The 16,368-nt window shown below is 38.2% G+C and overlaps 1 protein-coding gene and 1 non-coding gene across 3 annotated transcripts in view; both read right to left on the bottom strand.

Annotated features, from left to right (window-relative positions):
* PTGDR (prostaglandin D2 receptor) overlaps positions 1–16,368 on the bottom strand; it is a 96,303-nt gene that overhangs the window by 36,133 nt on the left and 43,802 nt on the right. The window contains exon 2 of one of the 2 annotated variants that reach the window (XM_060174963.1): positions 5,894–6,200. The exons of the other annotated variant lie outside the window; for it this stretch is intronic. Within the exon in view, the coding sequence (XP_060030946.1) occupies positions 5,946–6,200 (255 nt within the window). The 3' untranslated portion in view covers positions 5,894–5,945. Of the gene's footprint in view, positions 1–5,893; positions 6,201–16,368 lie in introns of those variants that run through there. 2 annotated transcript variants of the gene reach the window in all.
* Positions 3,397–3,532, bottom strand: LOC132533643 (small nucleolar RNA SNORA21). The gene has a single exon (XR_009545499.1). It is a non-coding gene; the product is annotated as a small nucleolar RNA SNORA21 (small nucleolar RNA).

The following is a 16,368-nucleotide window of genomic DNA, read 5'->3' on the forward strand; positions in this document are numbered from 1 at the left end:
AACGATAGACACCTGCAGACCTGCTTCACCGCCTGTGAGGCGACTCCCCTGCAGGTGGGGAGCCGGGGGCTCGAACCGGGATCCTTAGGCCGGTCCCTGCGCTTTGCGCCACATGCGCTTAACCCACTGCTCCACCGCCTAACCCCCATATGTGGAACATTTAAGTATATGTCTGTGGACCATGTGAATATTCCCCCCACTTTTAAACTGTGTCTTTGTTTTTATTGTTGAACTATAACAGTTCTTTTATATATTTCACATCAATGCCTTGTCAAATGTATGATGGGCAACTATCTTCTCCTAGCTGCTAGGAAATTCGTGGCAAATTCTTTGTGAATAAGCTTTTTAATCTGATATAGTCCCACTTGTTTGTTCTTCATCTAGTTTCCTATGATACAGGGATTAAATTTCCAAATTTATCTCTGGTCCTGAAGTGTTTCACCTATGTTTTCTTCTATGTATTTTGTATAAGTTTCAAGTCAAATCATCATCTTTGATCAATTTTGAACAAAAAAAAAATAACCAAACAATTTAGTTGTTATTTTTTTGTCTGACACATTGGTAAAATTTAAAAATATTGCAAATACCCCATATGACCAAAAACAGAAAGAAATGGACTCACTGTTAGTATAAATATGCAGTGGTACAACCTTCCTGGTAGGAGTAGTTTAATGATTATTTAAGAATTTGAAAAAATTTCAGCTCACAAAGAAGTTATGAAAGGTACTGCCCCAAGGAGATATCATCTGACACACAGAGATATTAAACATATATACACATACAAACACAAAAAAAGAAACAAGTTTTGTTATTATAATATTCTAGAAATAATTGTCCTTCCATAAATGGCTAGTTTGAAAAATTGTGTTACATGTATACAATGGAATGTACAGTCATTTAGAAGGATGATGTGTATCATTACTATTTTTGAAAAATTTATTTATTTTCCCTTTTGTTGCCCTTGTCTTTTTATTGTTGTTGTAGTTATTTTTGTTGTTGTTATTGATGTTGTTGTTGTTAGATAGGACAGAGAGAAATGGAGAGAGGAGGGGAAGACAGAGAGAGGGAGAGAAAGAGAGACACCTGCAGACCTGCTTCACCTCTTGTGAAGCGACTCCCCTGAAGGTGGGGAGCTCAGGGCTCCAACCGGGATCTTTAAGCTGGTCCTTGTGCTTTGTGCCATGTGTGCTTAACCTGCTGTGCTACCGTCCAACTCCCTTAAATTTTTATTCATTTAAAACTATGTGCAAAAGTATCTGTATAGAGCAACATCTAGAAATATATATTCCATAAAATATAGTGGGTAACTCTCTGGGCTGTACTGTATGCCTCTATTGGTTAATTTTCCTGTATTATCTCCATCTTAGATGCTAATGTAAATTCTCTTGCAGTTATATTCTTTTTTTTTTTTTTTTTTAGAGAAAGAAATCAAGAGAGGAGGGGAAAACAGTGAGGGGGGAAAGACAGACACTTGCAGATCTGCCTCACTGCTTGTGAAGTGACTCCCCTGCAGATGGGGAGCCGGGGGCTCGAACCTGGATCCTTATGCAGGTTCTTTGTGCTTCGTGCCATGTGCGCTTAAACTGTTGCACTACTGCCCAACTTCCTTCCAGTTATATTCTTTAAAGAGTAGAAAAGTCTTGCCAGTTGTTCGAGAAGCATGGAGATGCTATCCTTACATTTTCCACAAGAGTTTTGCAACTGTAATTCTTATTTGGAGATGGGAAATTATGACACACTACCTACTGCTTTTTAAAAATGAAATGATGCTCTACCCACTTAAGGCAGCTGCTTTGATAATATATTTCTTAGTCCAGTTCTGAAACTCCACTCACAAGGAAGTGCAATGCTCACAAAGATAGTAACAAAAAGACAACCAATATGAGAAAAATAAGTCAATAGAAATAAATTTCCAGACAGCTCAGATTTTGCATTTAGTACATATATTCACAGGATTAAAGAGAATTAAGAGTGGGTTAGGAGAGGATCTTAGAGAAAGAGAACTAAGTAGAAATTATAGAACTAAAATTCACAGAAGTTTGGAATTGGCAAAAGACTGAACTTGAAGACAAATCACATCTAGTTCTTTCTATTTTATCTTCACTGTTTAGAACACTAGAAATGTTTTCATTCTTTCCATACTATGTGGAGCTTAGAGAATTCTTGCTTTCTGCTGCTTGCCCTGTTTCTACCCAAGAAATGAAGCATCAGCTGACTATACTCTCAGAAAAACCTTTATGATTTTGGGGTACAGTGTCACATTATCTAGGAATCCCTTGTATTAACATGTAAGCTCCATTTGTTCTTTTGAACTTTCATTTCCCCGCCTTTAAAACTTGTTGGTGCAATTGGGGAAGAAGTGGTAAAACTACTTTTCTTTATCTCCTTTCATCTGGCTTGCCTGTAGTCTTGTCTTTCAAACATATGCCAAAACTGACTTGGCCTATACTTCATTAGATTGTCCTTTTCAGACAAAGTTTGCACAGAGCACCCTTGTTGAAAACTGGGGAAAGGCATGGAATATCAGGAAGTACTAGACAAAAAAACATACAAAGTTTACTCTATCAAATTGTTATCTGGCTACATTTGCATTCAGGTAGACATCTGTGTATTCAAGGCTGGGTAGAACTTTTAGCTTCATATGACTGTTTGAGGAACAGTTTGATAAAGTTTTTATAAAATCCTGAGTAAATAAAAAGGGCTTTACAAAAAAAGGGGGGCTTTACAAATGGATCTAAAAGTACAATAGTTCTCTTGTCCTCAGACAGGAAATATCAGAAAGGTAAACCCACAATATTGCTGGTTAATATTAGGCGTTAACATCAATGAGCCACTTCAATAGAATTTAGGATGTCAAATTACCTGTGACTCTAATTTCCTTTCTCAATCTGATAGAGGACAAATAATTCAATATATGGGGTGGGTTGGGAGTGGGGATGGGGTAGTGGGGGGTGGGATGGGACAGTCTTTTGGTACTGGGAATGGTGTTTATGTACACTCCTATTAATTTTTTTTTCATGGGAACAAATAAGTTTTTATTTTTTACAAATACACTGAAGAATCATGCAACACTGCCATGCAATCCTGGGCCATAAGTCTGCACACTCCTTTGCAACTGGTCCTGTGAGGCTAGAAGCTTTCGTTTCCCCTTTATTATTTACAATGACCCCTGCATTGTCTTCAAAATATAGAAATAAACCATCTGTTCTCTGGTATGACTTTTGTTGTCGAATTACCACCACTGGATGTACCTTCTTTCTGAGCTCTGGTTTGCTTTTTTGACTGTGGCCATCACCATGTCACCCACACCAGCAGCAGGAAGCCTGTTCAGTTGTCCCTTGATATCCGTGTCTCCCCACCCATTCACACGCCCAAACAGTTGCCAAATGTGGTGTAACTTGTCACACCACTAATTGAAGCAAACAACACAACATGCTGTTGCTTCACCCAAAAGTGGTGTCTTTTACTCTTCCCTTTCTGGACGGCTCAATGGGTCACTATTAAGAGGCCCAGCAAGTGTTTTTAAAGGGGTTCCTATTAATTTTTTATATTTATTTATTTTTTATTTATTTCCTTTTGTTGCTCTTGTAGTTTTATTGTTGTAGTTATGACTGATTTCGTTGTTGTTGGATGGGACAGAGAGAAATTGAGAGAGGAGGGGAGGACAGAGAGAGGGAGAAAAAGATAGAGACCTGCAGACCTGCTTTACCACTTGTGAAGAGACTCCCCTGCAGGTGGGGAGCCGGGGGCTCGAACCCGGATCCTTATGCTGGTCCTTGTGCTTTGCACCACCTGCGCTTAACCCGCTGCACTACCACCCAACTCCCCCACTCCTATTAATTTGTAGTCATATAAATCACTATTTAATTAATTTGAGAGGGGAAAAATTCATTGAATGTCTTAAACTTTTTAATGCACAGACCATAGTCTGATTCTTTGAAATGTTGACTCTCCTAAAATCTTAGACCAGGGAGAACAGAAGCAAATGGTGGCACAGCTATATACAAATAATGTCAAAGGACATAAATTATGATGATGTTGTGTATGATACAGCAAATCCTAACAAAGGGATTTTTCAAAGTTAACCAAAATAATTGGGTTAATTTCCAAATAATGTGATTATAGCAATAACTATCTATTGTCTTCTTAAACCCTAAGACAGCAGGAACCTCCCACTTCCTTTTATACTTCTCCCAGTCCTGGAACCTCTATGGTGGGGCTCACTTTCCTGCATGCTTCTTTCAATTCATATCAAATGATATTGCATCTGCTGATCCTAACCTAATCAATGCAACGAGTACCAACTCAACATGCTTCACTTCAGACTGTGTCCAGAGACTTCAGGCATGGAATGCCAACCCTTCAGCCTCACTACTTGGGTGAGAACTTTCCTTTCATAGGATTCTCTAATTCCATTCCAGGTGGTTCACTTCCTAACAAAGTCCCAAAACCTAGATATAGACCAGGTCCTGTAAGATAGAACATATGTTCACATGTATCCATAAGTTAGGGCAAAATATATACCTGAAAGCAAAAGTACACAATAGTCTGCAGTGAGTCAGTATGAAGTTCATAGTGTAATAGTGTCTACTTAGACTTAGCTACCCTCCTCACCTATTTCCTATTATACTTCCCTGACTCACTCCCAAGCTATCCTTAGCAAAGCAAGGACTGCAAAAGTTGTATAAGGGCAAGAGACTGGCATACATTAATGATGACTCTTTAGTCACTATCAGGCCACCCCATCAGCTGGGGCCCAATCGGGAGTCCTGAGATTCCCAAACAGACATGATGGGCCTAGACCTTGAATAAGTCCCTCTCACCATTGTTAGTGGTCATCTCTATCAGGAACAACAAAATAGACCCCTTTGTGGGCCCCCATAGGACCTTGCCCTCAACTTGGATCAACAATGGTGGAGAAGGGAGGCTGGAAAACATATTCTATGCTACACCTGAGGAAGTTGGGTCCTGATATTTGGGCAGCTTGGAACATTCCTACTTATGACCACAGAATGTGACCTCAGATCTACAGGGATGCAGAAATCACATAGGTTTCTAAACTGAATATGGGCCCCAGATTACATCAAATCCATGGGGTTTATAGTCAACAATGTTCATACACCTTTCCTATACTTGGGAGCTACTATCTTTCCTGATTCAGCTTTCTGGTTCTTTATGCAGCCATGGCATCATCTCCCCAGATAATAACTTGGATCCATCTGCATATCAGATTTCAGGTTCAGGGGAAAAAAAACTAGTATAAGCACAGGCCCTTTGGAATATAACTAAAATATGCCTACTAGCTATCTACAAAACGGAGAAATCCTCCAACTCTTCACCAGCACTATTGCAGACTTTAGGTTCATGATTAGTCTACAACTTGTTTGGCTTTGTATGTTAACTCTCTTTTCAGCCACCACATTCCAGATGCTAGCATGATGCCAACCAGACTTCCCTGGACAGACAACCCCGCCAATGTGTCTTGGAGCTCTGATTCCCCAGAATCCCTCCCCCCCACTAGGGAAGGAGAGAGGCAGGTTGGGAGTATGGATGGACCTGTCAATGCCCATATTCAGTGGGGAAGCAATTACAGAAGCCAGACCTTCAACCTTCTGCATCCCACAGTGGCATTGGGTCCATAGGCATTAAAGAATAGGAAAGCTATCAAGGGAGGGGATGGGATACAGAATTCTGGTGGTGGGAATTGTGTGGAGTTGTACCCCTCTTATCTTATGGTCTTTGTCAGTGTTTCCTTTTTATAAATAAATAAAAATAAATAAAAAATAAAAAATTAAATAATTCAATATAAACATGAAATCCAATTTTTAAAATTTTTTATTTATAAAAAGGAATCATTGACTAAATGATAGGATAAGATGGGGTACAACTTCACACAATTCCTGCCACCAGAACTCTGTATCCCATCCCCTCCCCTGATAGCTTTCCTATTCTTTAACCCTCTGGGAGTATGGACCCAAGGTCCTTGTGGGATACAGATGGTGGAAGGTCTGGCTTCTGTAGTTGGTTCCCTGCTGAACATCGGCATTGACAGGTTGATCCAAACTCCCAGCCTGTCTTTCTCTTTCCGTATTGGGTAAGGGCTCTGGGGAAGCAGATCTCCAGGTAAGCAGAGCTCCAGGACACATTGGTGGGGTTGTCTGTCCAGGGAAGTCTGGTCTCATCCTGCTAGCATCTGGAACCTGGTGGTTGAAAAGGGAATTAACATACAAAGCCAAAAAATTGTTGAACAATCATGGACCTAAAGGCTAGAATAGTGCAGGTGAAGAGTTGGGGGGGGTGTCTCTGTTTTGTACATAGCTAGTAGGCATATTTTAGTTATATTCCAAAGGGCCTGTGGTTATACTGGTGTTTTTTTTTCACCTGAGCCTGAAATCTGATATGCAGGTGGATCCTAATTATTGTCTGTGGAGATGATGTCATGGCTGGCAGAAGGACCAGAAAGCTGGATCAGGGAAGAGAGTAGCTCCCAAATATACGAAAGGTGTATAAATATTGTTGATTATAAACCCCATTGGAAATTCTATTTTCTTAGAAAGGTTTGTTTTCAAGAGCAGAACCAATGGTAAGGATGAAAAACACACATAACACAAAATAGAAATATTTAACTTATATAAAGTAATGACTAATTCTAGATATTTTGAGAAATAAGATTTAAAAAGTCACATATGAATGTATTCATCAAAAAGCCACTAAATCATTTTGTTTTCTTCAGTTTTTCTTTTTGTTTATTTTTGTTTTTACATCTGTGATAATATATAGATAATAAATTCATATTGCTTTAAAAACAAATAGTTTGGATTGCAATATATATAGAGGCTTCAAACAGGTTATATTCTGACACCCAGACTTTGCATTTATAGACATTTACAATGTATTTATTCATATGAAATAATTCTTAAGGTATATATTTATTGAGGCAGAATAGTATAGCTTTAACAGCAAGAAATCTGGCGTCAGATTGCTGTAAGTCCAAATTTTAATTTTCCCTTCTAGCAAGTTACCTTACCTCTCTGTGCCTCCATATCAGCTGTAGTTTGGAGATAATAATAGTACTTCCCCTGTGTGCTATGGTTGAACTCAAGGACTGGTCCATAGGAGGCACTCACAAGAGTAACTTTTTTTTTTTTATGACTCAGCTAGGCTCTAGGTAATGCTAATATAGTTCTTGCTTTAATGAAATGCCTAACCTGATGATATGGTAATACAGTTTAATATATTATAACCTGACAATAAATAAAAAGACAACAGTTTAGTAAAAATTTAGAATATTCCAATCCCAAAGTGTTTGTCTTTATAGATATTATCTCATTATTTTTGTGACAAATTTATAGAAAGCGTCAAGGACATTTTCATTTTATAGATGAGCAGTCTGGAAGAATAAATGTTCAGAGTTGCAAATATAAAAATGTTCCTTTCTGTACTATTTATGTGTTTGCTTTGGAGCAAACTTAAATGTCAAGAAAAGAGTTAAAGACATACTTAGGTGACTGTTCAATGAAATATTGTGCAATTATTTAAAAATATAGCTCTGTATCCATTGATATAGATACTTCTTTTTTAAAAAATATTTTATTTTATTTATTTATTTATTCCCTTTTGATGCCCTTGTTGTTTTATTGTTGTAGTTATTATTGTTGTTGTTGTCGTTGTTGGATAGGACAGAGAGAAACAGAGAGAGGAGGGGAAAACAGAGAGGGGGAGAGAAAGATAGACACCTGCAGACCTGCTTCACCGCCTGTGAAGCGACTCCCCTGCAGGTGGGGAGCCGGGGTTCGAACCAGGATCCTTATGCCGGTCCTTGTGCTTTGCGCCACCTGCGCTTAACCCGCTGCGCTACAGCCCAACTCCCAGATATAGATACTTCTTATAATTGGTTGTCTTTACTTAGGCTGTGTGCAGCCAATCTGGAGTGGTCCAAGTTGCAGATTGACTGTTAGGGTTTTTTTTTTTTTTTACTATATTTAGTTTTTTTTTTATTACTATTATTATATACTCATGTCCTTTTACCCTCCTCTTCAGGTTGACCTAAATTAACTGTTGTTGCTTTATCCATTGATAGGTGACTAGGTGTCCTATTCATAGTGGGAGGAACTTGTTTCTCTCTAACTCTTTCCTCCACCCTCTTTTTTCTCTCCTCCTAGCTAATTAAAAAAAATCTCTTTTCTTTCACTGTTTTTTTTTTTCTTATTCCTTCTTTTTCTTTCTGAATTCATTAACACTTGTTTGTGAATTATTTTGTGGAAGAAATCTGACTCAGAGTGGACTCTCTCTTTCTCTTTCTCTCTCTCTGTATCACTCTTTTCTACTGTCCTTTCTCCTCTTTCTATCCCTAGAATTTATAGTGGACGGTAGATTTGCATAACTGTCTCTTCTTGCTTCGCCTTTTTTCCTTTCTCTTTCTCTTTTGGTTTTGCTTGGTTTTCTTTTTTTTCTTGGACTAGAGGTGTTATTTGGATAACTGGTATTGGTTGAACTGTATAAATCCTTGCTTCAGTTGCTATCGTTGTAATTTCTGAGGTTTGTGAATACATTTGTGAAGACTTTAGTGTGGCTTGTATTCAAAGTACAACAACTGAAGAATGACAGAACAGAATAATACAAACCACATCAATTAAAAAATGGTTAAATCTAGAGCAAGTAAAACTGCTAACACAATGAATCAGGACAGGAACGTAGAAGAAACTCCAAATCAGTCAGAATTAACCATAGATAAGAAAAGTATGCAAGAAATAATAAAACTAATAATCACAGAAATGAAGACAACTATGGAGGAAAGGGCTATCAGAATTAGGGAGACAACAGATGAGACCCTCAAGGAAAATACTAGCTACTTCAAGGTAATTAGAGAACTGAAAGTTGAAATCGCTGAGCTAAAAGAACAACTAGCAGAAGAAAGAAGCTGAGGGAAGGGAAAGTAGATTAACAGAAGCAGAAGACAGACTTATCCAGACATAAGATGAGCTAGAGAAAACTAAGAAAATAGGTGAAAGAGCTAAAAAAAAGAGATTGAGAGACACTGAAAACAACAACAGAGACATATGGGATGATCTCAAAATAAGTAACATTCACATAATTGGCCTACCAGAGGAAGAAAGAGAGGGAGGGGAAGTAAACATCCTAGAAGAAATAACAGAAGAAACCTTCCCAGACCTAAACAACAGAAATGACATTGAGATCCAAGAGGCCCAGAGAGTCCCAAACAGAATCAACACAGACCTGAAGACACCAAGACACATCATAGTCACAATGAAAAGAAGTAAGGCTAAAGAAAAGATCCTAAAGGCTGCAAAAGAACAACAAAAAGTCACATACAGGGGAAAACCCATAAGACTATCAGCAGACTTCTCCACTCAAACTCTAAAAGCCAGAAGAGAATGGCAAGGTATTTATCGATCCCTGAATGAAAAAGGGTTTCAACAAAGGATAATATGTCCTGCTAGACTTTCATTCAAACTAGATGGAGGGATCAAAACCTCAGACATAGAACAGTTAAAGGAAGCAACAATCACCAAGCCTGCCCTAAAAGAGGTTCTAAAAGACCTCTTATAAACAAGAACATCACCATAACACTTGCCATGTATCAGAGCAAATAAAAAATTGTTGAGAGCTTGTTTGGAGGTTCTAGCAGGGGAGCGCAGCTACTCGTATACCCTTGACCGAAGACTGGTCCGTCTCTATTCGGGGAAGGCCATCCTCTTCGACCAAGCATGCAGCTTCGGGAGGGACACACATGGAATGGTGAGGGAGGAAGGGGACACCTGCCTCGCCAGCCAGATCAGCCAAATCAACCCTGGTGATCAATGGGGTGACAGATGTTGCAGCCAGATCATCCTCACATCCTAAAAAATTGTTGAATAATGGCACTAAAATACATTAAATCCATAATATCAAGAAATTGTGCTACTAAGAACATAGGTATACACAAATATTTTTGTATGGGTGTGTGTTTGCTTCCTTAGAATATATCTCCAGGAGAGGAATTGCAGGGTGATAGGGTAGGTCCACTTCTAGAATTCTAAGAGTTCTCCAGACTGCTCTCCAAAGGGTTTGGACTAATTTACATTCCCACCAGCAGTGCAGAAGGGTTCCTTTGTCCCTACAGCTTCTCCAGAATTTATTGCTGCTAACCTTTCTGATGCATGACATTTCACAGGAGTGAAGTGGTATTTCATTGTCTTTATTTGCATTTCTCTGACAATCATTTGAAACATGTTTGTTTTCCTTTTGAATAACTTGTTTTATTTATTTATTTATTTATTTATTTATTCCCTTTTGTTGCCCTTGTTGTTTTATTGTTGTAGATATTATTGTTGTCGTTGTTGGATAGGACAGAGAGAAATGGAGAGAGGAGGGGAAGACAGAGGGGGGAGAGAAAGATACCTACACTCCTGCTTCACCACTTGTGAAGCGACTCCCCTGATTGTGAAGAGCCCGGGGCTTGAACCGGGATACTTACGCTGGTCCTTGCGCCTTGTGCCACCTGTGCTTAACCCACTGTGCTACTCCCTGGATCACTTTTTAAATGAATATTCTGTTCATATACTTTCCCCATTTTTGGACGGGACCATTTGTTTTCTTGTTGCTGAATTTGGTGAGTTCTTTATATACTTTGGTTATTAGGTTCTTGTCTGATGTATGGCCTGTAAAGATTTTCTCCCATTCTGTAAAGGTTTCTTTTGCTGTGCAGAAGCTTTTTAATTTGATATAGTCCCATTAGTTTATTCTTGCCTTAGTCTTCTTTGTAATAGGATTCTATAATTTATTCTAGCTATAAATTAATTTGAATTAACTACATTTTTGGTCTTAATGATCAGATTTAAATTTCAGAGGCTGAAAAAAACAAGTTGAATGGCATGGCAAGAGAGAAAGCAGATAAACTCAGAAAGCAGAACAACCGGTTAGGTCTTCTCAACATGTGAGATTCATTAAAAGGAAAAGGGGACTATGCTAAATCAGTAGTAACATAATGACCATGTACAAAAGATGGTCCCAATTGGGTTGTGGCTTGGATATATGAACAATAAAGATATTTTGAGAATAAACTGAATATAGAGTATGTGTTAGGCAAGATGAAAATGTATTGACATTGGAGAATTTTAACTAAAATAAAGTAGATAATAAAAAAGTCAGCACAGTATGTCTCATTTTCGTAAAAAGTATGCGATAGGAAGGATATAGACTAAAATGTTAATAAAAGCATTTCAAAAATATGTTTTATTTTAATTTTATTGGAGGGAGATGGGGAAAGAAATTGAGAAGGAAAGGGAAGATAGAAAGGGAAAGCTAAAGAGAAACATCTGTAGCATTACTGTTATTTTTTCTTTCTTTTACTTCTTTTTCATTAATTAATTTATTTTTTCCTTCTCTCTGGTATGATCAATCTTTGCTTTTGTTGCTGTTGTATTCACTGTGGTTTGTTTTTGATTTCATTTGTGAGTGGAGTTTTGTTTGGTGTAGCTTTTCCTCTTGGTTTGGTTTGGGATATATGTTTCAGGCATATATCCCCCACTTAAACTTGAACAGGAGAGACACTTCACCTCATGTTCCAAAGGCACTGGTAGACATTAAAACACAGACCCAGCAACTCCATAGTCAGACCACAAGGTGACTTGCTTTAGTTGTCTGGGAGCAAACAGACTAGAAATCACACAATACAATATCCAGGAAAAAAACTACAAAGCACACCAAAAAATGGTTAAAAAAATCAACTACAGTAATGAATCAGGACAGGAGCCCAGAAAAAACTCCAAGTAAGCCAGAAGCAACTAAAAATGAGGAAAATATCCAAACTTAATCACAGGAGAGAGGAAAGCTTTTGAGGGAAATACTCTCAGAAATAGGGAAATAACCAATGAGATGCTGAAAGAAAAAAAGTTATTTTGTGGTAATTAGAAGAACTAAAATTTGAAATAGCAAAGCTAAAAGGCCAGCTAGCAAAACAAGCTAATACTATAACTGAACAAAGTAAAAATAGCTGAACTGAAGAATGAAGCTGAGGGAAGGGAGAGAAGAATAGAAGCAGAAAACAGAGTTAGACAAACTGAGGTTGAATTAGAGTAAACTAAGGAAGAAGTAAAAGAACTAATAAAGAGACTGACAGGCACTGAAACCAACAACAGAAACATATGGGATGACATCAAAAGAAGTAACATAAACATAGTTAGCCTACCAGAGGAAGAGAGGAAGGGGAAGAAAGCATCCTAGAGGAACTAATAGAAGAAAACTTCCCCAACCTAAACTACAGAAAGGATATTAAAATTCAATAATCCCAGAGAGTCCCAAACAGAACCAACCCAGACCGGAAGACACCAAGACACATCATAGTTACAATGGAAAGAAGTAAGTATAAAGAAAGGGTCCTGAAGGCTGCAAGAGAAAAAATAAAAATGCCCTCAATGTAGCACAACAGTGGTTGAAATTGCCCCACTCTCCAAAGGGAGGCTGGGTAGACATATTTTTCTACTCAAGGAAGACTGGTCCTGAAATGAGTGCAGCCTAGAATGTTTCTAGATATGACCACGGAATGCAAGCTCAGACTGACAGGGATGCAGAGGTTACACAGGCTCATATGCTGAATATGAATAGATATGGGCCCCAGATCAGATAGATGGGGTCTATAGTTAATGGCATTTATAAACTTTTCCCATATTTGGGAGCTACTCTCTGCCCTGACCCAGCTTTTTAGTATTATTTCAATCTCTGACACCATCTCCCCAGACAATACCTTTAGCCCACCTGCATGTTAGCTATTGGGCTCAGGCAAAAATTAGTAAAGTCATGGGTCACTTGGAGTATATCTAAAATAGACTTCCTAGCTTTTTCCAACATAAAGACCCTAAATCTCATCTGATATACTCTTACTTTTAGGTTCCTGATTATTGAGCAAATTGTTCTGCTTTATATCTTAGTGCTTTTCAGCTACCAAGTTGCAGAAGCTATTATGATGCCAATCCGACTTCCTTGAGAAGATGACCTCACCAGTGAGTCCTGGAACCCCACCCACCTCTCCAGAGCCCTACCCCACTAGGGAAAGACAGAAACAGGCTGGGGGTATGGTCAACACCCATGTCCAAGGGAGAAGCAATTACAGAATCCAGACCTCCCACATTCTGTACCCTATAAAGATCTCTGATTCATATTTCCAGAGGGATAAAAAATATGAAAGCTTCCAATTGAGGGGATGGGATGTTAAACTCTGGTGGTGGGAATTGGATGGAATTGTGTCCCTTTTATCCCACAATCTTGTCTATAATTATTAATTCACTAATAAAATTATAAGAAAGTAGCCAATAAAGAGATAAGATTCATAAGTTACCGCAAAGAGAAGAGACGTATTATTGACCATTTATACCTCTGTAACTCATGAAAAATTCTTCTACCTCCTGCTCCTCTGTCCAAAGAACTACTGGAATTTGTTATATTATATGAGGAGATTTTTCACTGTTCAAGTTAAGTTGCATAAAAGGAGTTCTTAGGTTCCTTTCATCCTCATTTTTTTTTGTTGTTATTGTCTTTGCAGTCAGCAAGGAATATTAAGAAGGAGTAGGGATAAATACCCCTAAACAACTCATAGTTGCTTCAAATAGCTTTGAAGCAAAAGTGGGTTACAAGAAAGGAATTATATACTTTAATTAGGGTTTTAAAAAATTTACTAAACAAACAGATGAAAAAGTTTAGAGTGAACACTGATTAAGACAGTTACTGAATCTATATGTAACTTGACAAGTGTCCAAAGTTCCACCACATCTTCTCTATCAATTGCCATAGCAGGAAAAACATACCAGTCCCACAGTGTACCCTAGATCAGATTTGCTCTACCTGAACATACCTCTGATAAAATTCACAATAAATAAAGGTTGTAAATTCTTTCCTGTTTGGGGGGTTCTATGGAAACTAACCTTTTCTTTTTTCTTTAAAAAATTTTAAAATTATATTTATTTTATTTGATAGAAACAGCCAGAAATCAAGAGAGAAGGGGGTGATAGAGAGGGAGAGAGAGAGAGACACCTGCAACACTGCTTCACCACTTGCAAAGCTTTCCCCCTACAGGTGGGGACCACAGGCTCGAACATGTGCACTGTAATGCGTGTGCTCAACTAGGTGCACCACCACCCGGCCCCTAACCGTATCTTTTTAAGGATACAACTATATATCCTATATAATGTATATTTTAATAGCATTAAATCAGGTAATTTACTTGGTAGAACAAACATGTCACCAGGCCTGAGGACCAGGGTTCAACTCCAGGCCACTACATGGGAGTACTTGCAGGGAGAAAGTTTTATAAGCAGCGGAGCAGTGCTGAGGTGACTCTCCTCTCTCTGCCTCCCTCTGTATTTCTTTTGTTTCTCACTTTCTAGCTAAAGAAAAATTGCTGTCACAGTAGTGGAGATGTGAAGATATGACCCTGAGGTGGGGGGAGCACCATGGTAAACAGATCTGTAGCACTTTGAACTTTCAGGAATAGTTATTAGATTATAGCTTCACGTCAGTAAAATTGGAGTTTTAAAGGGCCTGGTGGTGGCACAACTGGTTGAGTACACATGTTATAATGCATAAGGACCAGGAACAAATAAGAAATACTTTGCAAAGGAAAAAATAATAGTTTATGTTCTTATTTTTTTTACTTTTTTCATCCTACCCATTATAAACTTCCCCATATATGTGTGTGTTTAATAGGAAAAAGCTTGTCGTTAAAATCAGCACTATCAATAGAAATTAAATGATTTAGGGCTATATATTGTATTCAGTATATTAAAATAAAAATTATTCTTAGTGTCCCTTGAATTTCTAAATTTCTTGATGTTCATGTGTAAAAAAATCAGCATAGAATATGTTATGATTTATTTTAATTTTTTCGTTATGGTTTATTTTAAGCACCTGTGTGCCCTCTAGTGGAGAAATATAAAAGGCAGGGCTATTAGCTTTGGCTAGTTTTGAAGTTACATTTTTATGTCATTATACTATATAATTTCTGGGAGTCAGGCGGTAGAGCAGTGGGTTAAGCACAGGTGGTGCAAAGTGCAAGGACCAGCGTAAGGATCCTGGTTCAAGCCCCCCGGCTCCCCACCTGCAGGGGAGTCACTTCACAGGTGGTGAAGCAGGTCTGCAGATGTCTATCTTTCTATCCCCTTTTCTGTCTTCCCCTCCTCTCTCCATTTCTCTCTGTCCTATCCAGCAACAATGACATCAATAACAACAACAATAATAACTACAATAAAAACAGCAAGGGCAACAAAAAGGGAATAAATAAATAATTAAATGCATTAAAAATTATATAATTTCCCTATATTTGGGAACTTACATTTGCCCTGATCCAGCTTTCTAGTATTATTTCAAACTCTGACACCATCTCCTCAGACAATACTTAGCTTAACTGCATGTTAGCATTGGGCTCAGGCAAAAATTAGTAAAGTCATGGACACTTTGGAATATATCTAAAATAGACTTCCTAGCTTCTTCCAACATAAAACCCCTAAATCTCATCTCATCTCTACTACCTTTAGGTTCCTGGTTACTAAACACTTTGTTCTGTTTTATATCTTAATGCTTTTTCAGCCACAAAATTGCAGATACTACCATGACACCCACCTGACTTCCCTGAGCAGACAACCTCACCAGTGAGTCCTGGAACCCCACCTCTCCTGAGTCATATACCGCTAGGGAAAGACAGAAACAGGCTGGGGGTATGGGTCGACCTGTCAACACTCATGTCCAGGGGAGAGGCAATTACAGAATCCAGACCTCCCACCTTCTGCAGCCCATAAAGATCTTCAGTCCATACTTCCAGGGAGATAAAGAATATGAAAGCTTCCAAAGGAGGGGATGAGATGCAGAACTTTGGTGGTGGGCATTGTATGGAAGTGTATTCTTCTTATCCTCTGATTTGTCAATAATTATTAAATCACTAGTAAAATAATTTTTAAAAGAGAAATAACACATGTAAAAGTAATCAGGAACATCTAATCTTAGTTAACTATAATTTCTTTTAAAATTATTTATAAAATAGAAATATTGGCAAGACTATAAGATAAGAGGGGTATATTTCCTTGGAGTAGGGTATCAAAATAAAAAACCTCTGGGTGGAGGGTGAAAGTAGGTGGTCAGTTTCTGCTGCATCTTCTGATCCCAACCTAAGCAATGCAACCAGTACCACCTTGGCATGTTTCACTTCGGACTGCATCCAGAGATGTCAGGTGTGGAAAGTCAACCCTTCAGCTTCAGTACTCTGGTGAGACTTTTTCTAGTTCGTAATTGTAATTTATGACTTATAATTGTACTTCTTTATAGTCATACCACTTTGATAGGACTTCTGTTTCTCATTTTGTGTTTCTCTTTTCTGTTCTT

The sequence above is a fragment of the Erinaceus europaeus genome, chromosome 16 (genome assembly GCF_950295315.1).
Source record: "Erinaceus europaeus chromosome 16, mEriEur2.1, whole genome shotgun sequence".
Lineage (NCBI taxonomy): Eukaryota > Metazoa > Chordata > Mammalia > Eulipotyphla > Erinaceidae > Erinaceus > Erinaceus europaeus.